Source organism: Stenella coeruleoalba (genome assembly GCF_951394435.1).
Source record: "Stenella coeruleoalba genome assembly, chromosome: 15".
Taxonomy (NCBI): domain Eukaryota; kingdom Metazoa; phylum Chordata; class Mammalia; order Artiodactyla; family Delphinidae; genus Stenella; species Stenella coeruleoalba.
This window is the reverse complement of record NC_137161.1, coordinates 87,678,638-87,704,338: the sequence shown is the minus strand read 5'-3', so window position 1 is coordinate 87,704,338 and position 25,701 is coordinate 87,678,638. Positions and strand designations below refer to the sequence as shown.

The 25,701-nt window shown below is 48.2% G+C and overlaps 1 protein-coding gene across 9 annotated transcripts in view; it reads left to right on the top strand.

Moving 5' to 3' along the window:
- Positions 1–25,701, top strand: part of SUN1 (Sad1 and UNC84 domain containing 1) — a 51,840-nt gene that overhangs the window by 10,974 nt on the left and 15,165 nt on the right. For 3 of the 9 annotated variants that reach the window (XM_079944269.1, XM_079944267.1, XM_079944265.1), the window contains exons 2-15: positions 3,953–4,049; positions 9,257–9,406; positions 10,796–10,980; positions 11,909–11,935; positions 12,039–12,224; positions 17,575–17,772; positions 18,253–18,336; positions 18,588–18,698; positions 19,824–19,922; positions 20,446–20,539; positions 21,340–21,398; positions 21,547–21,692; positions 22,553–22,729; positions 25,503–25,589. In XM_079944269.1, coding sequence (XP_079800395.1) covers positions 3,973–4,049; positions 9,257–9,406; positions 10,796–10,980; positions 11,909–11,935; positions 12,039–12,224; positions 17,575–17,772; positions 18,253–18,336; positions 18,588–18,698; positions 19,824–19,922; positions 20,446–20,539; positions 21,340–21,398; positions 21,547–21,692; positions 22,553–22,729; positions 25,503–25,589 — 1,680 coding nt within the window. In that variant the 5' untranslated portion in view covers positions 3,953–3,972. Of the gene's footprint in view, positions 1–3,952; positions 4,050–8,397; positions 8,518–9,256; positions 9,407–10,795; positions 10,981–11,908; positions 11,936–12,011; positions 12,225–17,574; positions 17,773–18,252; positions 18,337–18,587; positions 18,699–19,823; positions 19,923–20,445; positions 20,540–21,339; positions 21,399–21,546; positions 21,693–22,552; positions 22,730–25,502; positions 25,590–25,701 lie in introns of those variants that run through there. The other 6 variants (XM_079944268.1, XM_079944272.1, XM_079944266.1 and 3 more) reach the window with 6 other exon arrangements.

Below are 25,701 nucleotides of genomic sequence, written 5' to 3'. Positions count from 1 at the left end.
TTTGGTTCTTTGATAGACTTTTATTTCAGAGACAAGAAATGAAATTTCTTTTAAAATTGTGGTATAAGGCCTTCATCAAACCCAACTAGGGTGGTGTCGCACAGCTTTATCTGTCTCATCGATTGGGAGAACCAGGTTGAACAGTGTGGTCCACTGTGTCTCTGACAGCTTTTGAAAACACCGTTTGTTATGCATTAGAAATTAACCTCTCTTTTAGGTAGATGAAAATGTGAGAACATATTGATGTAACTTTTTAAAGTAAAAAGGCTGTAATAGATAAACAACATGGACCTTTGTATAGCACAGGGAACTATCAATATGTTCAATATTTTGTAATAACCTATAACAGAGAAGAATGAAAAAGAATATATATATGTGTATATATACGTTTGTATGTATATATAACTGAATCACTTTGCCGTACACCTGAAATCTTGTAGATCAACTATACTTCAATTTAAAAAAATTAGGAAGCATTAGGACTTCCCTCATGGTGCAGTGGTTAAGAATCCACCTGTCAATGCAGGGGACATGGGTTTGAGCCCTGGTTTGGGAAGATCCCCACATGCTGCGGAGCAACTAAGCCTGTGAGCCACAACTACTGAGCCTGCGTGTCACAACTACTGAAGCCTGCATGCTAGAGCCCGTGCTTCGCAACAAGAGAAGCCACCACAATGAGAAGCCTGCACACTGCAATGAAGAGTAGCCATCACTTACAGCAACTAGAGAAAGCCCGTGTGCAGCAACAGAGACCCAATGCAGCCAAAAATAAGTTAAAAAATAAAAAAAGTATGAAGTAAAGATGTCCAAAAAAAAGAAAGCATTAAAAAAATACATTGGGGCGTCCCTGGTGGCGCAGTGGTTGAGAGTCCGCCTGCTGATGCAGGGGACACGTGTTCGTGCCCCGGTCCGGCAAGATCCCACATGCCGTGGAGCAGCTGAGCCCGTGAGCCATGGCCGCTGGGCCTGCGCGTCCGGAGCCTGTGCTCTGCAACGGGAGAGGCTACAACAGTGAGAGGCCCGCATACCGCAAAAAAAAAAAAAAACACAAAAAAAAAACACATTGCATGGGACTTCCCTGGTGGCACAGTGGTTAAGAATCTGCCTGCCAATTCAGGGGACACGGGTTCAAGCCCTGGTCCAGGAAGATCCCACATGCCGCAGAGCAACTAAGCCAGTGCGACACAACTACTGAGCCTGTGCTCTAGAGCCCGCGAGCCACAACTACTGAGCCCGTGTGCCTAGAGCCCGTGCTCCACAACAAGAGAAGCCACCACAGTGAGAAGCCCGTGCACTGCAACAAAGAGTAGCCCCCGCTCGCCACAACTAGAGAAAGCCCATGCGCACAGCAAGGAAGACCCAACAGAGCCAATACATACATACATACATACATGCAAGTGAAATAAAAAGGCTGTTAGTTCTTGCACATGTCCTCCTCACCAGGCTCTAACTGCTCCTTCTGTGCTGAGTCATGGGCTGGACCTCCTTGGGCTGGACCTCCTTGGATCCCTTCAGTGGCCTTGCCAATAGCGCCGCTGCCACCCTGCTTCACAGATGGAGCTTCCTGTGTGCGAGGAGCTGGCCTCAGGGCAGTCAGTCAGCTTGTGGGCAGAGCTGGGATCAGAGCCCAGATCTGTAGGGGTCAGTCCCTGTTCTTAGCTGGACGCTCTAGTGTCTCCATGTCATATTCATGATGTTTAAATTAAATGCTGCTTTTGGGCACCTGCCATTCACTTGTTTATAACACTGTAAACCAGTTTCTGTAAACCGGTCCAAATACTCAGTTCACTAAAGACATCTTGAATTCTTTTTTTTTTCTTAAATAAATTTATTTATTTGTTTGTTTATTTTTGGCTGTGTTGGGTCTTCATTGCTGTGCACGGGCTTCCTCTAGTTGCGGCGAGTGGGAGCTACACTTTGTTGTGGTGCGCAGACTTCTCATTGCGGTGGCTTCTCCTGTTGCAGAGCGCCGGCTCTAGGTGCGCAAGCTTCAGTAGTTGTGGCTCGTGGGCTCTAGAGGGCAGGCTCAGTAGTTGTGGCACACAGGCTTAGTTGCTCCATGCCGTCTGGGATCTTCCTGGCCCAGGGATCGAACCCGTGTCCCCTGCGTTGGCAGGCGGATTCTTAACCACTGCACCACCAGGGAAGCCCCCGTCTTAAATTCTTGAATACGAGTTGTAGAGAAGTTGGTAGAAGTTAGCAGCAGTTAGAACTGCTTTAACCGGGGGTTGGTAATGTGGGTGTAGTAAAACATGGAAGTGAAAGATCACTTTGAGAGTTAGGAAGTAAAAATCAGTTACATCTTCTCTAGAGGATGAGAGCAGTTTTGGGGTATTAGTATTGTTATGGTTGCTTAGTAAGTCATTACTAACCACAGCGCAGTCAGAAGCCATTATTACACAGCTGCTGGGTGTGGCTCTGTTCTGCGGGGAGCTGGGAGGAGAGGTGAGCCAGGAGGCTGCCCCTCGTGTGCTGTTCCTCAGTCTATGTGCCCTTGAACCTGGGCTCCAGTGCTGGTGGAGGAGACAGAGGGGAGCTCGAGGCAAGTGAACAGGTACTGAACAAATACATGGACTCGTTCTCAAAGGTAAGTATTTGCAGCAAGAGATTTACGTGTCTATTAATAGAATGAATTGTACTTGTTGAGTGTGTGTTCTACCTGGGCTGGCAGGCCAGGTCCCTGAGAGGAACTGAGCAATGTTGAAATTAGTAGGCACAGTAAAGTTTTTATATATAAACAATGGTCCTTATTTCTATGGGTGCTTAATTTTTAAAAGAATATTTGGGGCTTCCCTGGTGGCGCAGTGGTTGAGAATCTGCCTGCTAATGCAGGGGACACGGGTTCGAGCCCTGATCTGGGAGGATCCCACATGCCGCAGAGCAACTAGGCCCGTGAGCCACAGCTACTGAGCCTGCGCGTCCGGAGCCTTGTGCTCCGCAACGAGAGGCCGCGATAGTGAGGCCCGCGCACCGCGATGAAGAGTGGCCCCCGCTTGCCACAACTAGAGAAAGCCCTCGCACAGAAACGAAGACCCAACACAGCAAAAAAAAAAAAAAAATTAATAAACTCCTACCCCCAACATCTTCTCTAAAAAATATATATATATATATATATATATATGAACTGTTTCGAAGAATATGGAGTGAATTTAAGTATTTTTGGCTTAGTTTATAGAAATCAGTCATTTATACCTGAATATTTTTTGTCTAGGTTTATCTTCCTTGATCTTTCAACAGCAGATTATGATTCACATTACTCCTACGAGGGTGTGGGGTTTTTTTTGAAGTGTGTGTGTGTGTGTGTGTATTTTTAGCCAGAGGAAAGTTTGAGTCATTCCAAAGAAATGTAGGTGACAACATGAAAAACAATATGCTCAAAACTTTTTAATTTAAAAATAATCTGTGTTTTCCTTTGGGGAAAAATAAAAGTATTAACAGTGCCTTAAGCTTCTCTCTTATTCACCCTGCAGTTTTCTGATTCTGAGCTGCTTGTAAAAATTTTGCTGTCTAGGAAAGTATGGGAGTGTTTCTTGACCACGGAACAAGAATCAGTTCTGCTTTACTTAATAACAATAAAAATTTATTCCAGAAGAATGAGAACATTTTGACACCTTCAGGAATTTAAAAGTACATTTTAGAAAGGATTCTGAGTTACTTTCTGTATTCTTTTCATCATTTTAAGTCAGTTGATCTAGGATTTCCCCTTGTTGCTTTTGTAGATTTATAATCCTAGGGAACTAAGTATGACAACTGTGTTCTGGACTTGCAACCGTGAGAAAACTTGTCTCCTTTGCTTAAAAAAAAAAAAACCAAACCAGCCCTGCTTTACTGGCCTTGTTTAATCAAAGTGTTGACGGTGACTCTAGTCAGTCTGCATTGGGCCACGACAGACAGGGCTCCTCTGTGTGTTCCAGCCTTTAACAGACTGCATTGCTTTTCCCGCCTTCTGCAGTATGCTTTGAGACCGTGAACATGGACTTTTCTCGGCTCCACATGTACACTCCTCCCCAGTGTGTGCCCGAGAACACTGGCTACACGTATGCACTCAGGTGAGCTGCTCGCATGCGTGTTACGTTGTCTTGCCTGGGCTGTTCTTGAATGCCTTTGGGTTAATGGGGGCTTTATGGTACTTGCACCCAACTGCTCTGTGTTGAAAGTGAAAATATCTATGAACTTTATGTTATGCTCTGGTTTTACAAAACTGCCAAACTGACTTGGAAATTATGAGGTTGTTTTGAAAACCGAAAGTTTCTGATGACTCAGTGATTAGTCATTGCAAATGAATGACTGTTTTTGCCTCCACCCAGGTGGCTGTGGTCTCAAGAACACATCTGTGTGGTTATGGTGGGGTTTTGTGATTTATATTAATGGCTGAGTATTTTAAAATTAACAGAACTAACCTGGAAAGTGACTTGGCTTTGAGAGGAGCCATCATAAATAGAATTTTGATGAAGCCCACGGTTTCGAGACCACAACTTCTGTCAAATGCACTGAGTTTTCTGTTTTTATTTGTATCTGATTTGATGCTGAACCTTGAAGTTTGAGTCTTAGAAGCTGTTGACTTGCTCTTTGCCTTTCTAGTTTACCAAGTATTGATAGAAAGGATGATTGAGACGAAACTTAAGTGTTATAAAATTATGGGCTACTGCCAAAGGGAAAACATTCCTGGATTGGTGAAGATTTGATTGGCAGATAGAAAAACCTTTGCATCCTGGCAAGATGTTTGAAGCACACAAGGAAAATGCTAGTGTCAGTTTTATCAATGGCTTATCTTCTAAAGGGTAAAAATGTAATTGAAACTTAAAGAAAATTGGAAGATATTTTAAGAAAACTGCTTCTTAACAGCATTAGTCAAATCTCATATTTAATGATTGAGTTTTTAGTCACAATTTTAGATCATGTCACACTTTCTGTAGTAACACACTTTGTTTTTGTTAAAAGTCCTGTAGTATTTTAGAACAAAATGAGTGGGCCAACTCAAGTAAAATTCCTCCTTATTCTGTATTGTGGAGCATAAAAAATAATAGTTCCTGGTAATTTATTTTTAGCTTTTATAACCCATTTTATTTTGTTTTTATATTTATTTATTAGAACCCATTTTAAATACAGTTTTTAAAAGTTGCCTATGTCTGGGTCTCTACAGAGAACCCAACCCTCGTCCAGTGAGGTGTGCAGCTGGATCGGAAGTGGATGAGAACTGAAGTGGGAAAGGCAGGCGGACTGAGCTGTGCTGGGAGGTGGGCCTGTGTTTGAGGGCGGTGGGGGGGGGCGGGGAGGGCAGCGAAGGGTTTCAGCCGGGCGGGGGTGGGTGGAACCAGGGTTATGCAGATATGGAGAGTGGGGCGGTACTGGTCAGAGACCGGCAGGAGTTCGGGGGCCCTGACCACTCGCTGCAGCGCTGGGCAGGGCGTGGGGAGGGAGGGATTCGGGAGGGAACGCTGGGGGCCTTGTGCTTGACTGGAGGAAGGGGATGAAGGAGGAGGCAAGCGTGACAGTCACGGCTTGGCGTGGGCACAGGAGCAGGACCACCAGTCAGCGGGAGCGGGTGTGAGACCCAGGCTCAGGAGCCATGTGGGCGGCAGTTCTGGTCTGGCCATCAGCAGGCCATGATGGCAGCCCGAGGGTGTCCTGGGTGCCGAGGGCCCACAGAGGCCCAGGAAGCGGTGATGGGCGGGCGCCGCAGCACGAGGAGCAGAACTCCTGCCGAGGGTCCCAGCCACCCGACACCCAGTCTGGAGGGGGCACGCCCAGCTGTGGACTGGCCTCACGTGGCAGTGCTGAGGCGGCTCTGTCCTTACCTGCCCTTCCCTCTCCTGCCAGTGTGTCTCTACGTCCCCACCCTTCAGTGAAGCCTCTGTTTACCGTCCAGCTCCAGCAGCAACTCATGGTCCCTGGAGGCTGGGTTTCCCTGCAGCCTTTCCCCGCAGCCCTTGGCCACCTGGCCTGGCCCAAAATTGTCCTCCTCATATCCTTGTCCTTCCAGACCCTCCCCTTCCACCTGCTAAACTCCCAACTCTGACCGTCTGTCTCATTACCACCTGGGTAGCCCCTGGCTGACCACCCCATGTCCAGCACTGCTGGCCTGCAGCCTCAGCACTTTTAGTAAACACGTAAAGGATCCTGCAGCATCCTGGTCATGCCATTTCTTTAAGATGTTTTTCTGTTATGGAAAATGCCAAACAGTGTGAAAGTTTGGAGAATAGTGATGATAAGCCCCTTCGCCTCTCACTTATTTTCAGCAGTTACCAGTACTTGGTCTCCCCTCCCCAGTGGGTTGTTTTGAAGCAAATCTCTAAAAGATAATGATATTTTTAAAACAACTAGTCAGAATACCAGGTGTTGAGAACCCAAGGTAGAAGGAGGGGAGAGGAGAGAGTCTGGGGCAGGTGACTGTCACACATGTTGCTAGGCAGTCGGGACCTGCCGGGCCCTGGGTGCATCTGTCTATAGGAACCTGTTACAGATGATGGTTGGGATCCCAGCCTAGGGCAGGAGGGCACAGGCGCTGGTGGAGCGCTCACAGAGTCGTGGGGTGGGCACCCCTCAGGTGCAGACAGAGGCGCTTGTCAACATTCAGGTCTGAACTCAGCACAGAACTGTTGGTCCCCGCCTCCCTCCCTCCCCCACTCCCTCACTCCCTATATCCCTCTCTCTCCCCCGCTGTGAACACTGCTGCAGCTTCTGTTTAGCTGAGCACTATCCAGCTCAAAGTGAAAGTACACATGGTCCTACCTCCTCTCAACTCCAGAGGTGACTATTGTTACCGGTTTGGAGGTGTTTTCTGAGCTCTTAACCATCTGTGTTGGTAATATGTGCTTTTATTTATTATTGAATATTTAATTTATTTATTTGTTTTTGGCATTGCTGCACAGCTTGCTGGATCTTAGTTCCCCGACCATGGGTTGAACCCTGTGCTTTTATGTTATATATATATTTAAAAACATGAATAGGATGATAATAGAGTATTTCTTTTTTCATTTAACAGTATATCTTGGAGGTCTTTCTGTGACAGTATATATAGATCTTTTATGTTTTCTAACGGCCTCACTGCATTACATAAGGTACATGTATCCTAGTTTATTTCATCATCCCCTTATTAATGGACATTTCCCAGTCGTTTGCTCTTTTCTTTTTTTTGGCCATGCTGTGCGGCTTGCAGGATCTCAGTTCCCCAACGAGGGATTGAACCCGGGGTCATGGCAGTGAAAGTACGGAATCCTAACCACTAGGCCACCGGGAACTCCCTCATTTGCTCTTACAAACAGCCGCTATACTGGCTTCTTCCCAGGGCCCTCTCTAATCAAAGTAACAGGTATTTGGAACACCCTTCTGCCGGCAGGGGCATTGTGTTAGAGGTCCTGTGTTGGAAAGCCAGGACCCTCTCCAGACTGGCAGCGTTGTCATGTCCCCTGAGTTGCAGCCTCTGGGGCGTGTGGGGGTGGGAGACAGAGGTCTGGGTGCCGTCGTCAGCTTCTTGCCTTCTGCACGTTTGCGTATTTGTCTAGGTTGCTCCTCGAGACACACACCTGGTCTGGGGCCTGACAGAGGCCGGTGGACTTGAACTGCACTGTCCTCTCTTGATGTTCAAGTTCATAAATGGCCGTCCTCTAAACCCAGGACTTAGGTTAAGAGAAAGGTGGTGGAGGGGTACTGGTCCATTCTTACGTGGTAGATTCTGACTTGAAATAACAATTTTCTTAAACGAGAATTGTAGTTATGTAAAATACTAAAAATAATCTTGGAAGAAAAGTAAGCATATTTTATACTAAAATTAGGTAGAGTTTAGCGTCCTTGCTGCTCAGTGTGGGTTAGGGCAGCCTCTGTCTTGCCCCACTCCAGCCTCTCAAGTTGAGGAGGACCTTTTCCTGAAGTTATGTGTGACGCCTCAAATGGATATGACAACTTGAAGCAATTTGTAATAACTTTCTGAGGGTTTGATTTAACAGTTTCTAGTGTCATATCTGATAAGTTTATGATGAATTTGATTCTGAAAATATTTTTATAATATAAAATAAAACGGGGAAATGTTCTTAAGCCCATTTACTTTAACTCAGATACCTCTGGTTACCGTGGATTTCCAGACCCTTAGCCCAGTGGTCTGCTGTCCTGAGCGGGGTCTGTCCTCCCACTGCCTGCTGGATGTGCCCCCAGCGTCTCCACCTCTTCCTGCGGATAAACTACCTGAGGGGTTTGGAGCTCCCTTCTCTGCCACAGCGGGGCCTGCCCAGGGCCTCCAGGGTGCAGGCTGTCCTCTAGCGTGCATGCGCGCGAAGGCCCTTTGGTTGAAGCCAGGACCGAGGTTCTCTTGCAGCCCCACCTTCTGTGCCTTGGGCTGCAGTTCCTCTCTTGGCCTGCTTTGCTTCCTGTGGCAGTCGTGGCCTCTCCCTCCCTCTCTCACCTTCCTCCTTCCTGTCGGGTTGTGAGCTCACCTCCTGGAGGTGTGGAGTCCTCACTGTTTGGTGGCCCCGGCTGCTGGACTGTCTGTAGGATCCCCGCCCCCAAGGAGGCACAGAACAGGTTCTCAACTCACGTTTCTGGATTTGGAAAACTTGCTGACAGCACAGAAGGATCTGTGTTTTGGTTTAAGATAATAATGTGGAAGGGTAGTGGAGTGGCTTTTCTGTGTACTAGTTTGTCTCTGGGTTTATGATGAATTAAATGCAAAGTGCGCTGGTGGCTCAGTCACTGGCTTTTCCTTTTCTCCTTACATTGATTCATTCAGTGACTTACTGGGATCTCGGATTAAATGTCACGTAGTGGTCACTGTCTTGTTAACTGCTTTATCAGACAGCGTCTGCTAGTAAACGGTTATGATTTTCTAACAACGTTAATCTCATTCCTAGGTGGGGAGTCTCGTGAATTTAGCACGTCCTCACGTGCTCCCCAGGGCCGGGTGTAGCCTTGAACACCAGGCAGCTGGGGGATTCATTTCACATGTGCTGTGATCAGAGCAAATGTAGGGGCATCAGTTGTTGAGCAAGTTGGGTGCCAGCTTGCTTTTGCTCTGTCGGAAAGGCTTCACATAGTGATGGCTGTTTTTCTCGTTTAAAAAAAATATATTTTATTTATTTATTTATTTTGGCTGCGCCAGGTCTTAGTTGTGGCATGCGGGATCTTTGTTGCAGCATGCAGACTCTTAGTTGTGGCATGTGCTGTTTTTAAAAACTCACACTAGGTTGCACGTTCTGTTATTTGTTTGTTCTTCAAAGTGGTGTGGCAAGCGGTGTTCATCTATGATGAGGTTTTTTCCTTCTAGTTCAAGTTATTCTTCTGATGCTCTGGATTTCGAGACTGAGCACAAGTTGGATCCTGTATTTGATTCTCCAAGAATGTCCCGCCGCAGTTTGCGCCTGGTCACCACAGCCCGAGCCGCTGAGGATGGCCCCGCTGGGGACAGAGCAGCCAGGTGAGCGAAAGCAGTTAAAACCAAACACATGAGGTTTCGGTCTGTAAAACTTCACTCTCTCGAATTTACAGATATGTGTGTACACACACAACTGCACACATGGTCGTAGCTTTACTGTGAATGAGGCTGAAACCAGGGCTGGGGTGTGCGGGTTGTTTGGCGCTGGTGTAAAGAGGGATGCGGGCACCCATCCCGTTCGGGGCAAGTGTTCCCAGCTCATCTGCGTAGCAGGCCCCACCAGCAGTTAAGGGAGGAGCCCTGCCCATCATCATGTGGCCCTGCAGGTGTCTGTGTTGTTAGTGCTTTAAGTCTGTATACAAAATCTGTGTGAACTGACAGATACAGGCGTGAAGTTTAGATGTTTACCTGTATTTATGATTGTCCTATTCACTTGATTTCTGAACTCTCCACGTGCCCATCACTTATTTGTGCCCAAGAAGGGGCAAAAGTGTGCAGGATCTTTGTGCCATTTAAAGATAAAGAGATAAAGAATAAAAGTAACAGCTTTCCTTTAACATCACTCATGTAAGAGTGACGAGCTTCCTGCCTGAGTGGTCCACTCTTGGGAGTGGGATGGTGGCTGTTGAGAGGTGATGGGACACTGGCCTGACAGCAAGGCTGGGCGCTGGTGTCTGTGGCGTCACCTCCCCATCTGTGGTTCACACTCACACACTGCACGCCCAGCGGCCTCCTGGGGTTCATTTGCAGTGAGGTTCTTGGATATCCTGGTTTGGGGTGTTCATGCAGGTACTGCTATGGGAACCACGGCTGTAACAGGCTGGTTCTCTGTCCCTGAGCAACGCTGGAACCAGGTTTCCCGGTGCATCTGCTCATGGGGGCCTTCCTGTCTCTGCTCCCTGCCTTTTGCTCACTTCTCACTCCCTCAGTGGGGAGGGTCTTCAAGGGCTTTGTCTCCATCCTTGTGGTAGATCCAGTACAGGAAGGATTTTGGCGACAGCCTCTCCTCGCTGTACTTGATGCTGTTCCACCTTTACTAGTGACTGAGAAACAGTGCGGAATGTGCCTGTGGATGCAGTTACTTGTTTTAAATGGTGGGGGGGACACTAAATCTATAAATCATATAATTTCAAAATATAGGTCATTTTTATTCTTAGGTTATTTTTAGTTTGAACCACTTTTGGGTCATGAGGCCCCAAATAATCTGAGAACTACTTTGTGTGTACAATTTTAGGAGGAGTTCTTGAGCCCAGCTTAACAATTCCTTTTTTAGATTAACAGATGTCTCATTACAGCAGAAAGGGCATAAGAACACGTTGCTTTAACAGTAGTATATTCATTCTCAGGCAAAGATTTTGTGTTGGTAAAATGTAATCATTTGTATATACTAGAAAAAGTCTGTAGACTTGCTCCTTTCTCCTTCCTTTTTAGACTAGCAAAGCAGCACAGCAGTGCACACAAGCCGGCATTTAGTATCAACCACACCTCGAGGAAGGTCCTGTCCTTGGCTGTCAGCCAGAGCGGCTCCAGTGCCACGCGGGCTGCGGCTTGTCTGCGGCCTCCTGTGCTGGACGAGTCTCTGATCCGCGAGCAGACCAAAGTGGACCACTTCTGGGGTGAGTCATCTCCAGTGATTTCTCCGGTTCTTCTGGGAAGAAGGGGTGTCATGGCCAGGTTGTCCTTTTTCCCCTTACTGGGGGGAAGGAGCCCCAGGAAGTTTGGAGGCCTTCCTCTGGACTGAGATCGGAAACACAGGGAAACTGCTTCCAGCTGCCGATTGTGTGTCGCGATGTGGAAGATGGAGTGGAGTGGTCAGGGCAGTCTGATTAACTCTGTGTGTCTAAATGCATGACTTTTGTGGGATGTTTAAGCAAAGTCATTGGTAAACTCACCAGCATGATTTCAAGTTCCAGACAGCAATTTTTGTCTCACTGGAAAGCATCTAGTGTAGATGAATTGACCCTAGGAAACGATGTGGCTTATGACCTGTATTGACTAAGGCAGCAGCGTGACCCCGGTCCTCCCTGTGGAGGACTCGATGGCCACAGGGGCCATGGCTTTGAGGGGCCGCAAAGCTGCTTGTGTCCCCTTGATGTTCCGGTTGGCCCTTCTGAGAAGAATTAAAGATTAGATTAGTTCCAGAAACCTTATGTGCTGAGTTGGGAAGCCCTGGAGTTCGTATTCTGTTTTGCTCACTAGCAAAGTAGCTCGCGGGCAGCAGAGGAGGCAAGTGTGCTGGTGCTGAGGTTCCTGCCTCTTCTTCTGTGCACAGCGTGTGTGTGTGTGTAGACAGTGTGAGAGTGCGTGAGAACAGAGCGTGTGGGAAGGTATTTTCTCCAGAGCTGTGCTTTCACCTGGAATTGAAAGCAAGCATCTGCATGTACCTGGAGACATTTCTGTTAGTTCTAGGCGTTGTAGGAAGTCAGTCTTGACCAGTGCCATGATACTGATTTATTAACCATTGTAACCTTTACTTTTGAGTTTGTGTATTTTGTTCTGTTTTAATAATTTGAGCTCAACAGCAAAAATATGTGTGTTTTTTAGGTCTTGACGATGACGGAGAGCTTAAAGGTAATTTCATCCTTTTCTTCCCCACATTTTTCAAGATGGAGGTTTTAGTTAGGTGTTTGCAGATTGTAATAAGCAGGTTCCATCTCCTTCTTGCAAACTTCAGGTGGGAATAAAGCTGCCATTCAGGGAAACGGCGATGTGGCCGCAGGGGCCGTAGAAGCAGCAGGGAGCAACGGCTACACCTGCAGCGACTGCAGCCTCCTTTCTGAGCGCAAAGGCGCGCTCACCGCGTACTCCGCTGCCCGTGGCCCGGCCTCAAGGATTTACTCGCGGGATAGGAGTCAGAAACGTAAGTCTTGCTCTTTTAAAAGTTAGAAAAAGAGTTCACGTCCAAATATTAGATATTTCCTTTTCTTTTCATCAACCTTGTCTTATAGGCCTCAGTGTCTGCACTGTTTCTACTGTAGACTCGAACTCAAAGTTATCCTTTAAAAGTTTAAGAGATGCACCAAAAATTAGCTTTGTTCCTCCTCTCTCAACTTACATCTGATGTGGTTGGTCTTTTTGTACCTGGGAGTGTTTGGAATTCCATAAATTTGAACTTGGAGTAAGCAGGAGAAACCTCGTCCTGAACTGGACCTGTGGGCTGTGCAGTCACCTGCAGACGCTCCTTCTTTTCCTAGGGGCACAGATGCCAGGCGCCCAGGGAGTCAGGGTGGGAGGCGGTGATGCTTGAGGCAGGGACGTGTTGTCTCTGGTCTCTGTTGTGGGTGAGAGTCCGTGACCGCAGGGGCAGCTTACCGGGAGTGTGCAGCTTCTGGGGGGCACATGGCACACCAGCCTTGTTTGGGAGGGCGGCAGGCACGGTGGAAGGTCTCGCGGGGCAACCTTGGCCCTGCTGACCGGCAGAGGAGGCCCTTGGGACCCCGGTGCGCCAGCTTGACCACAGAGGGCCCGGGCCTGCCCATGTTCCCAGCTCTGATCAACACCTGGACCAGACTGAGTCGGCCTCGCTGCTGGGCCCCTGGGGAGAACACAGCTACAGAGGCCCTTCTGGGGGCCACCGTGTGACCGATGTGCCCCTCCAGGCTCGGGGCTCCGCGGCTGCTGTGATCACTGTTTGCCTTAAGGGAACACATAGGGAGGCTGGGAGTCCTCGACTTGAAATGTGTCGCCTTGTTTCCAAGCCCTTGGTACCTTGTGTGTTTAATCTGAGCACTGGAGTGCTTGGCAGAGCCAGAGGACATGCTCGGGCAGGTGGACAGGGTCTGGACAGAACAGTGCAGGAGGGCGGGGCGCTGTCTGTCTATCCCTGTGTTCCTGGCTGTGCCCTGCGCACGAGGATGCCCAGTTCATACTTCTCAAATGGTGACTTTGACATGATGAAGGATGATACCTGGACTGACAGTTATTTCTATTTCGGCGTCTCATCCTCGTTTCTAGACCTTTGGGTTTTGGCTGCTGTAGTGTTACCGACCTCCTTAGCGTTAATAGAGCAGTGTGGGAATACAGTGAGGGGAAGGGGGTGGCAGAATCAATGTGAGCGTTTCCTCTGTAACAGTTTCTGGATCGTGTGGGTGCTGTAGAGACCAGCATCGCTGAGCGCTCACTCTGCCTCCTGCGCTCTGTACCCATGACCTCACTGACCCTCATAGCAGCCCTGCTGGACAGTTGTCACCCTCATTGTACAGACCAGTAAACTGAGGTTCAGCCAGCTTCAGACACTTGCTGGTAAGTGATGGAGCTTGGACCTGGCCCCAGGCATCTCGCCTGCAGGGCGCCCTCCCCAAGACGCTGTGTCCTCTGAGTGCTCTCCCAGGGCCGGGACTCCGCACCTGGCATGCCGTGTATCGGGTTTTGAGGCTGCATTTTGAAGTGTGCCGTTGCTGAGTTGAGCACAACACCTTTCTCAGAGTAAAAGCACGTTCCACAAACGGTACCTGGTGGAGTCGTGGTGCTCACAGGTCGCCGCCTGTCTGTGGCAGTGTTTGCTGCTGTCCCCCAGCTACGTCTGCGTCACCAACAATGCAGCCACTTGTTCTGACAGCATGGAGGATGGTGGGCCTGAACCCAGCTGTGTGGTTGCTGTGTCTTCAGAGGGAAGGTCAGCCGTGGTAGCTTTGGTGGCAGCTTCTGGAAACTCATCCCACTTCCTGCTTAAATCGGTCTTGAGTATTTTGGTGGAGTAAACAAGTTACTATACTGTTATTTGCTTTGAGCTTCTATTCTTATCATGCCCCTTGCTCTTTTAGATTATAGCAGTGGTTTGTAGACCCAATGCTAATTTGTTACCTCTGAAAAAATTAGTTTCTAATTATTTGAGTAAAACATTTATCAAAGAACTTTTGAAAACCACAGAGGTGTGCAAGGAAGAAAATTAAAATCACCCATAACCTACACCCAGAGGCTTTTCACTCTTATTGCGTGGTTGAGGTCACACCGCATGAATTTGTTACATGGGCATATTTACTCAAAATATGGGTAACTCTTCACAATCATAAGTTAACCCCCACCCCACATTTCCTTTCTTTCTATTCTTCTTCTTATATTCTCATTGTGAAATCTTTAAACCTTTAAATTTATCTATTTATTTACTAGATGAATTAAGTCACCCCTTGTCCCTCCCCAGTCCCTGTCTGGTTTCCCTTCTGGAGGGAGCTGCAGCTAATCCTGTTCGTTGTGGGTTCTCCTGCCTTTTTAATGAGGTGAAAATCATACAACATGAAATTAACCGACTATTTTAAAGTGTACAATCCACTGGTATTTCACAGTGTTGTGTAAGCACCACCTGAATTTTGCTTTCATGTTCCTACAGAAACATGGAGTGTGTTTTTGTCTTTACTTCAAATACATGGTTTTGCAATTTTTTTCATTTTAAATGGTAATTGCGATGAACTTCATTCTTTTTGATGCCTGTCTAATATTGCATTTATGGTTGTATCGAAATTTGTTTAGTCAGTGTCTAGGTGGACATTCAGGCTTTCTTGTTTGTACACTTTTAAAAGCAGTGTTTTCTTTGGGTGTATTTGTGTATGTGCACAAGTCTTCGGGGTAGGCAGGCCAGAAGGAGCGTAGGTGTGCATTAAACATCGTTCATCCCGCCTGAGCCACGTAGGTTCTGATTCTGAAACCTTTTGAGGTTCAGGTTGAGTGCATTGTTGACAAAACGTGATTTTCTGGGCCACGTCAGAAAGGCTTTAAAGGCCTTCCATGTGTTTTCCCTGGGACATCGAACAGCGCTCACCAAAGCAAGGTGCTGATAGGATGCGTGCAGATGGACAGATTCAGTACTCCTGTGAGGGCTGGCACCTGTGTGAGAAACCTGTAGGGGCTGGAGACCCGGGAGACCCGGCTCTGCCAAAAGGCGCTCCTATGTGGGCCAGCGCGCCTCGGGCCTCCCTGGCCCCTGGGCTAACCGCACAGAAGGACCCAGGGAATTGGAATCTGAAAACACACACTTCTGTGTTTTTTCTCTTGCCTAAGGCAATGCTTGCGTCCCCCAGTAGAAGGTGTAAACTAACTTAGAAAAGATAGGTCTGAATGAATGAATGAGTGAATGAAAAGTCATTCCTTTGAAACTTTGTCGGTTGTCTTGGGTGCTTTGAGCAGAATTTTGCTAATTGAATCAGCCTTAGTCTTTAGAGAAGTAAGGACTGAAACGTCTGCTGCTTCCGGGAGAGGGACCAGCCAACTTGGCTGACTTCGGGGTTGGACAGCTGTGACTGCCGAGCGGCTGAGGCTGAAGTGGGCGGCGTGGCATGCTGCGGCTTGGCCTCTGAGCTGAGCAGCTGAAATACTACTGACCGGCTTTATGGAGGAGCAGCTCTGATGGAGCCCGTCCTCCTGAAGAAACCGCGATTAGCGACTAAATATATTTTAAAAAGTGTTCCGCCCAGCAGCTTCTAAATAAATACTTATCACTGCTGAGAAAAGAAGATTGTTTACAATTTCAGTTTAAATAGATTCTTCCAGTTGACTTCCCAAAAGACTGCCCAGGATTGCCCTCTCCCTATGGCCACGTGAGGGTCCCCATTCCATGTACTCTTGCTAAATAAGTGTTTATATTTTTGTTCTTTTAAAATGTTGCCGATTTGATGAATGAAAAATGGATTTTGGTGTCGCTGATTGTCAGTGAGACAGATCCTGCGTTACCTCTTCATGAATTTTTCTGTTTTTGTCCGACCTCTGTATAAAGTTCATGCTGCGGTGTAAAACAAAGAAGAGTGTGAGTGGGGTAACACAGAGTTGGCCCTGACACTCGGGGGCTCCTGGCCCCAGGTTTACATTTGTTTTGGTTCAGGGCTCCAATTCACAGATAGCCTACTCCTTTATTCAGGCTATCTGCGGGGGGAAAGCTCTGATTTTATTTCTTCTGAAATCACTCCAACTCAGACCTCTCCAGTCCCCACTGGCCTCACGCATGTACCCTAAACTCAGGGAGCTGAGCCGGGGGTGAGTGAACGGGCTGGGTATTTGTGCATTTGGGCACGTTGGCGAGCAGCCCCGGCTGCAGGCCGTCCCATGGAGTCACTGTGCAGGAACAAGCCTCATACTTCAGCTGCCACTCAGTGAAGAAACTTTTTTTTTAAACATCTTTATTGGAGTATAATTGCTTTACAACGTTGTGTTAGTTCCTGCCGTATAACAAAGTGAATCAGTTATGTGTATACATATATCCCTATATCCCCTCCCTCTTGCGTCTCCCTCCCTCCCACCCTCCCTATCCCACCCCTCTAGGTGGTCACAGAGCACCGAGCTAATCTCCCTGTGCTGTGCGGCTGCTTCCAACTAGCTGTCTATTTTACATTTGGTAGTGTATAGATGTCCATGCCACTCTCTCACTTTGTCCCAGCTCACCCTTCCCCCTCCCCGTGTCCTCAAGTCCATTCTCTACGTCTGCATCTTTATTCCTGTCCTGTCCTGCCCCTAGGTTCACGAGAACCTTTTTTTTAGATTCCATATATGTGTTAGGATATGGTATTTGTTTTTCTCTTTCTGACTTACTTCACTCTATATGACAGGCTCTAGGTTCATCCACCTCACTACAAATAACTTTTTTAAGAATAAAAACTTCTAGCCACTGTGATTTGCAGACTGTCACCCTGCACATTGTAGGTTATAGAGGTCGCACTGTCCTGGTGCTCCAGGTGCTGAGGAAAAGGAGCCTCAGGTGGCCACGTCGGGTGTCTCTGTGTACCCTGCGGCACGTGCTGTAGCGGATGTCCTTGAAGGGGCTGCTTCTCGCTGACAGGCCTTCTCGAGGCTGGGAACACAGTGGGATGGCTGGGCCGGAGGTCAGGGAAGAGAAGTCGTTTGCCAATTTCTAAAGATGGTAGCGTGTGCATAAACAGCATTGGGGTGAAGTGACCTCAGATTGGATGTTTTATGGAAGACGGCCTGTGGGAGAGATGTGGTGCTGCTGGCGCTCCAGGATGGGGCTGGTTTGCAACTCGGCCCGAGTGTGTGTCTCTGGTGTCCATTTAAAAAAGTGGGTTCCAGGGAATTCCCTGGCCATCCAGTGGTTAAGACTCTGCGCTTTCACCGCCCGAGCTTATTAGGTTGGGGAACTAAGACCCTGCAAGCCGCAAGGCACAGCCGAAAAAAAAGTGGGTTCCACTTTGCCCAAAGTGAGTCATCAGGCTCTGACATAGGGAGCGCGTGCTGCGAGAGGAGTAACTGTGTTCACGGTTTCTCACTAGGCCGCGCCGCTCGCTGCAGGGATAGCATCTTGTCGCTGGTCACGCGCACCTCGGCGTCCTTTCCTTCGTTCTTAGTTCAGCTCTTCCAAGTGGCTTTAATGAAGCTCAATTATGAATCAGAAAATTACAAATTGAAAAGTTATGAATCAAAAGATCGCGAATCAAAAAGCTGTGAGTCAAAAAGCCATGAATCAAAAGGTATTTAAATACTTTCTTCCTCCTTTTTCCACCAAATAGAGCTTTCAAGGTGGAGAAAACACTCTTTTCCCCGCGTGGCGCTTCGCTCACGCCCTCTCCTCGCGTCGTTTGCGGCCTCGCTCTCTCGCAGCCTTGCTGTGCATCTCTCTCCCTGTTCTCTGTGCAGTTCTGGATGTTTCCTGGAAGTTGATCAGGGTTTAAACATTAAATAAAAAGTTAACACACTCATCTTTTTATTCTTACGACCATCTTCAAAGCAAAAAATTTATCTGACTGGCATTTAGAATGATGTTTCAAAAATGTTTGAAGCCGGCCCATCCTGTGTGGTGGTCGGGGCATGCCCAAGGTTGGCGGGACTTGACGGCATTTCCTGAGCGAGGCAGTTACCTCGCCCCCGGCCTGCACCCCCACCACCACCCCGACCCGGCCACTCTGCAGAGCTCCTGTCCCGGGCTCAGGCCCCTCTCGCCTGTGTTGCAGCTCATTCCAGTCACTGTGGGAGGATGAATGTGAGAGAGCCCCTCGGCGAGGACGGCCACCTCCGTGCAAACGGGGCGTCGCTGTGTAAGTATGGCTCGGCCGCACCTGTGCCATCCTTTTAGGCCGTCCTGGGGCCCCACTGGTTAGGACGGGGCCGGGGCTCTCGCTGCCCCCTTCACACCAGGAGCCTACAGCCACCAGGGGACACTGGCTGGGATTTTGGTTTTTCATAATTGAGTTTCCTAGTTTTTTCAAACTGCCGTTGCTGCGCACCGTTGAGATTGACAGGGTTTGCGTGTTCATCTGTCCAATTAACTGCTTGTCCCACCCCACAGGCGATGACTGTAAGGGGAGGAAGCACCTGGAAACACACACCGCCACCCGCTCGCAGCCCTCATGGCCAGGAGGGCTGGCAGGGACCGTGGGGCTCGCCTTGTCCCATGCAGGTTGTCTCTCGCGCTTTTGTGTTTTGTTTCTGTCGTGTTTTCGCAAATGCTCCTTGTTCATTGTTTCTTTGTGTTTGGAATTCAGGTGTTCAGTAAAAACAGGAATATAATAACTGTCTTAAAATATGGAGAATATGGCTCTTGAAAAGCTTCTTTGTAAGTGTATTTAGTATAAATTAAGCGTATGGAAAGTTACATATTTCAGGTGAAATGAACGGTTTAGAAGAAACTGTGTCCTGCATGGGGTACAGTCGGCCCGCGCCCGGGAAACGGGCCGCGTCCTGAGCCTGTGCAGCCGGGGTGCTATGGAGAAATCCAGTTTGTACCTGTCAGTGTCTTGCCGAAGGGCGCCTTTATAGCAGCTTTTTTTAAAAGCTGAACTTCAAAATTTGTTGTCTCTTAACTGTTAATTAATAAACATAAAGCAATAGATTTTTTAAAAAACCGTTTCTTTGCACGTCAGCCGTGTTGGAATTGCTTAATGTTTTCAGGAGTCAACACGCAAATGCCGGTGTGGGTGTATTACTTCCAGCGGTCACTCTTTAAAAATGAAAGGAATTGATTTCACGAGCAGTTTTCTGCTTTATATATGTGGCTTTCGGTATAAAGTTAATTGTGTTTTATTTTGTCATCCAGTGGGACTACCGGTTATAATTCCAAAATATTTTTTCACTGGGCTGTAGGAAGATTTTCATCTTGCTGTTTGCGTAACTCTTGTCTCACCCAGAGCATGTTAACTGCTGGTGTCCATGGAATCTTACTTGCTTTAAACGATTGTGCTGTCTTTCCAATACCCATTCTGCCAGCAGCAGCTGTGCACACGTGTAGGGTAGCTGCCAGCCAGGCCCCGCGGGTTTATAGGAAACGTCTGCGTTTTACATCCTACGTGTCGATAGGCAGAAGCGAGTGAAAACTGTTCAGACACAGAGCAGGGTTTCCATAAGTTAGTTTCAGCATCTTGCTTGGACTTCAAGTAGTCGATTGTTTTTCTTGAGGAGAGACTGTTGACTGTCTGATGCGAGAGGATTTTGGTACAGTGCCACGAGGTGGGTGTCTCTTGCCGCGTCGGGACTGTGGGGCTGGTGTTTGAAGGTGCCCCTCCCGCCCAAATCTTCTCCGGCACAGGTCACTTCTCGGTGCAGGCGCTGCGCGAGGTCGGAGCCACGGGAGGGTTTGTGTCCAGGACGGTGTCAGCGGTGCTGTGGTTGGCGGTGGCCTGTCCAGGTGGTTATTTTGGCTTTCCATGTTAGCGTTCGCTCCTAGGCTGTTGGCAGTTAAGCACCTGCAGTAAACTGTTCACCTAACCAAGTCAACATTGCATTTTCGGTTTACATGCTTTGATCCTTGATGTAACGTGTTCCATCCTTTATTACTTAGAAATGCTAACATACTGTGCTTTTGGCTGCATGGCATTCATTGTTTCTCCAGTGTATTGGGTGTTGTTGTAAGTACTGTACTTGAGAACGCATGGGTTTGGTGTTTACTCTTTTGTATCTTGTCTTGTGTATGACTTATTGCTTTGTGGCTTATTTACGTTCCTGTGTTTGAGTTATGGATATTCCTGCTGTGATGACTAAGCATTGTCCTAATATACTTCATCCCTAACTTCCTTCATCTTAATATACTTTCAAAGCATCTGTTAGTATATTTCCTTATGCTGCTAGCTTGGCCTTCACAAAACCAGTCCATTAGGAGTTTGGTTTTCCTACGAACGTTTCCTTAGAATGTGTGGTGTTTTCTCTTTTAGGGAAGGCAGCATCTGAAGTATTCTGGTGGCTTGGGGTTGGATGGTACCAGTTTGTTACTTTGGTTTCTTGGCTGAATGTGTTTCTTCTTACAAGGTAAGGAAACTGATACCATGTCAGCTTGGTGTTTTAAAGAACTGATTTTGTGCTAATTTCATGGTATCATTTGATTTAATCATTTTATATTTTGCAAAGTGCTTTCATAGTCTTAATTTTTCAAACCACTCCTGTTAGAAAGGAAAAGCAGGTGTCATCCTTGAAGAAAACCGGATGCGCAACGTTTAAGTGACGTGTCCAGGATTACACAGCTGGGAGGGTGTGCTCGGGACTGTAGGCCTGGACCTTCTGGTGCACTTGCCCCAGCACCAGGTTGCCTCAGTGGGTCGATGACCAAGGTCCTTAAGTGCCCTCCTGTGCACCCAGCCCAGCGTGTTGGCAGTTAACTGACCTGCTGGGTTGTTCACATGGGCCTGGGAGACAGCACCGTGTGGCCAGGTTTTCCTTCAGGCAGCCACTTACCTTGTAGATAAAACTAACTGCATTTCTCAGCCTGTGACTTCCACTTTAAATTAGGGAGGGGGTATTTTGTATAAAATTATCTAGAGAGGTCATATAGAATAGTGAGCCCTGCCTTTTACTTTTTCCAAGTTAAATGTTTTGATTTTTTTTTTTTTTTTTTGCGGTACGCGGACCTCTCACCGCCGTGGCCTCTCCCGTTGTGGAGCACAGGCTCCCGACTCGCAGGCTTAGCGGCCGTGGCTCACGGGCCCAGCTGCTCCGCGGCACGTGGGATCCTCCCAGACCGGGGCACGAACCCGTGTCCCCTGCATCGGCAGGCGGACTCCCAGCCACTGTGCCACCAGGGAAGCCCTAATGTTTTTCTTTTCATTCCTTAGGTGCCTTCGAAATATTTGCAAGTTTTTAATCTTGCTCATTCCAGTATTACTTTTACTAGGTAAGTAAAATTTTACTTTGTTACCTAAGATGACTAATATGTACACGTGCATATATATGTAAATCAGTGGAAGAATTGAACATTTAAGTACACCTTTTGAAAAGCACTGTATGTACATGTGTGTACAGTTGCTTTTCTCTCCTTCAAGGTGCAAGTATTTCATTATGGGGCCAGGGTGATGTTCTTTCACTCCTGCCTGTGTTAAACTGGATGCACAGCCACAGAGCACAGAGGGTGGATGACCCTAGGACCATGCTCACACCCGACACTTCGCACCCGAACCAGCCTCTGCAGGTAATCAGTTAGGATGTGCTCTTCCCTGGCGTTGCCAATCTGTGTTCTCCAGAGTAAGTTTCCATATTACTTGTAAACTGCAAGGTAGTTCAGCTGGGCACTCTGTCTTAGAAAATATTTTAAAACGTCAAATAAGCATGTCTTACAGCTCCTTAAATGTTCCGAAACACTTCAAGTAATGCATACAGGCGCACCTCAGAGATACTGCGTGTTCAGCTCCAGTATCATACGAATTTTTTGGCTTCCTGGTGCATATAGAAGTTATCTTTACAGTGTACTGTAGTCTGTTAAGTGTGCAATAGCATTATGTCTAAAAAAATAGCGTACAGACCTTTATTGACAATACTTTATTGCTAAAAAATGCTAACCATCATCTGAGCCTTTAATGAGCTGTAATCTTTTTGCTGGTGGAGGGTTTGAAATATTTTGAGAATTACCAAAGTGTGACACAGAGACACAAAGCGAGCAGATGCTGTCGGGGAGATGCGAGGACAGACTCACTGGACGCAGGGACCCCACAGACCTTCATTTGTGAGCCATGCAGTGTCTGCGAAGTGCAGTAGAGCGAGGCGCGCCTGTATTCCAAGCAGTCTCATTACTTAGTTCATTTTCCTTAAAGAAAGTTTTCATTACTTTGGAAAGTATAGAAAGCATAAAGAAGAAAATAAAAACCACCCACAGTCTGCCGCGTAAAGGAAATCGCTAATGATGGACGTTTTCCTTTGGGGGTGTGTGTGTATTGTAGTTGACGTTTTCCTGTAATGCTCTGTTTCGTTGTTTCGGCTTATCCTGTACTGTACTCTCCTTTGCCAGGTTGACCTTCTCATTTGTGTCACCTTTGGAACCTCTTACTGTTTCAGGTTGGCGATGAGGTTTTCCACTGGCATCGGATGAGTGAAGTGGAAAGGCAGGTGGCTGCATTGTCGGGACAGTGTCACAGCCATGACAAGAAGCTTGGAGAGTTGTCAACCTTGCTCCAGAAACTGCAGGCGCGGGTGGACCGGGCAGATGGCAGCAATGAGGGGGTGTGGCCCCCGGTGAGGAGCGTGGTGGGGGCAGCGTCTCAAGGGGGCTGGCACTGGTGGGCTGTCGGGCTCCCAGGTGATGCCACCTTGGAGTTCTCGGGTGTTGTGTTTTCCTTTTGGGGACAAGGAATAGGAGGGCCCTGCAGTGAGAGGTGGCCGCACGGATGGCAGGTGGGTTCCTGGCCTGCAGTGGCGGGGAGCTGCGGTAGGTGCCCCCGGAGGAGATGCCACGTCTGAGGCCAGGGTAGGGGGTGGGGTGCACCCTGGGAGCAGGCAGCGTTGGGGGAGGGGGTGGAGGCGCGTGGGTGACGCCCAAGAGTGAGGTCAGGCTGCGGCGGGACAGACGGGTGTCCCTATCCTGCGTTTTAATTGGTGAATGGATTGAACACAATTCGATGAGATTTTTCTGGCACTGAACGGAAAAGCTCAAATTTGTGATTTAAAATATCTCAAGATCATGAAATAGTTAAGTAGCTACTATTCCTTATGAAACCGTAGGCCTGTATATACGTGTCTCACTTATTTGGTTCTCAAGGAAAGGCTTGTCAGTCCATTTTCCTCAAAACTGATGTTTATTTTCTTAAGTTCCACAATAATTCAATTTAGGTATTTTGGATTGAAATCTTTAAAATAGGCATTGCCCCTTGTCTCCCCAAGTGCTTTTCCCTGATCCTGTTTTCTCAGCAAAGAGCCCACTACCCACCCAACTGTTCGCACTCCGACCGGAGGGGACCCTCCACCCCTGATCATGCATGTCTTGTCAGCCTGCGGACCCCTCAGGGCTCCCCGTGGCCCCACCGTGCTCTCGAGCGGCCTGGCTCTGCCTGGCTTCGCCGGAGCCTGCCTCGACTTGTCTCGGGGTGGGTGCCCCTTGCCGGCTGTTTCCTGACTGGGCTCAGGAAACTGAGCTCTCCTGTCCCGGCATCAGCTTGCGCCCCTGTTTGTAGCTGCCGCTGGCTTAATCCACTGTGTTCCACCTGTTGGGGGCAGAATGTGTGAATCTTCTCGATTCCGGTCGGGTCCCTGTAACGTGCTGACAGGCACTGGTTCCCAAAGTTACTAGGCGTGTTCCACCTTCTCTGCGTGGCCCCCGGGTGCCTGCTTGGGGTTCTCACATCCAAAGGCCACCGGGCGTCCTGCGTTGATTCCTCACTAGTTGCTTATTTTTGGCTTCTCAGCCGTAGAACTGAGATGATTTCAGTGAGATCCAGTTAACACCGTTACGAGTGTTCTGTTCCTTGTTTTAAAATGAGATTCGAGATGTGCCGAGCTGAGTGCAGATTTAGCTCATCCTTCGCACGCTGTCCTCCACCACTTACCCCTATTCAGGTGTGATTGTGGCGGTGACCCTGGAAGGTTGAAGCTTGGTTCTGCGGCTGCCACACACTGGTGGTCAGCGTGCTGACTACCTGTTATCCTTCCCTGAGCGGCTGGCACAGGTTGATCCCACGTGTGTCTCCAGGAGAGTGGGCCACCTGCTGCATGTGGCTGTGCGAGTTTAAAGTAACTAACACTTAGGGACTTCCCTGGCGGTCTGGTGGTTAGGGCTCGGCGCTCTCACTGCCGTGGCCCGGGTTCCACCCCTGGTCCGGGAACTGAGATCCCACAAGCCACGAGGCCCCCCCACCGCCACACACACAAATTAACACTAAGTAACATTTAGCTTCTCTTTCAGTTGCCCCAGCCACACATCAGGTGCTCCGGGGCACATGTGGCCGCCATGCTGGGCAGAGGCCGTCCCGCTGTGCCCAGGGCCAGCGGGCTGTACAGTAGGAGACCCGGCCTGGCCGTGAGGACGTGCAGCCGAGTCCAGCGGCTGACCCTCCCGCATCCCAGTGCCCTGGGGTCATCCTCCCAGCTGCCCTTCATCCCTTAGCTTTGCTTCACCTGATTTGTCATCTTATGTTTTTATAAGTCATTGTGGTTATATTTTGGAACAAGGTGGGGTATAAAATCAGTGGATGAAACTCCTGTAATAAGAGTGTATAATGACTTACTGTTTTTCTTTCTGACTGGATTTTAGTGGTTCAGAATGTGCAGGCGTTCTTTGCTGCTGGTGGTGTCTCCTGTGTGGATGTCCTTTGATTATATAACTGGCAGAGATTTTTCTAGACCTTCCCAGGGAGTGTATCTGATACGCTTACTCCAGATTTACCTTCTAAGAACTGCTGAAGAGATGGGTGGGGATGTGCTGGACAAAGGCTGTTTTCAAAGTTACTTATGTTGAGAAAAAAATCTTATTTTCTCTCTGCCGCTGTGCTGATCACCTGTGTCCCTGAGCCGGGGGGTCGGGGGGGGAACGTGCCTGTTGGCCGCCTGATCTGAGCTTTCTTCCCCTGATCAGCACTGTTCTGAGGGCTCTAGCACCGGTTCTGATGACCATTGAGATGTCACACACTTTATACGAATATGAAAGATCAAGAAGGAGTGAGTGGGCCCTTGGTGGTTGTGGTGTAAGTCTCTGGGTACAGCAGGTGCCTGGGGAGTGTGTGTTGAATGAATGGTAATTGCTCTGCTGTCCATGCAGGTGTTTTTGATAATTACCAGTCTTCTTAACGAATATTCTGTGACTAGAAAAGCTGTTTGTGCCTTTTATCTTAGGGCAGGTTTCAGAGGCGGAGATGAGGACGTCACTGAGGTCACCCCCATGGGATGCTGTGCCCAGCTGTGACCACAGTCTCTGGCTGTTGTGCTGTGTAGAAACAGCGTGGCCTGACTGGCCAGGTTTGGGCTTATTTGTTGCTTAACTTTCTCTACCATTTGTTCATTCATTTTCCTTTTCAAGACCGACTATGTGACTCTCCGCCAAGAACATGAATTGCGCATCTCCAGCCTGGAAGATATTCTTGGAAAACTGACAGAAAGATCTGAGGTATTCATGCTCTTGACCTTTCACTTGCAGCCCCAGCACCGTGATTTCCTTGAGAAGCGTCAGCTGCAGTTACTGTGCTCACAGCCCCCAGCCTTTAAAGTGCTTCTTTTAG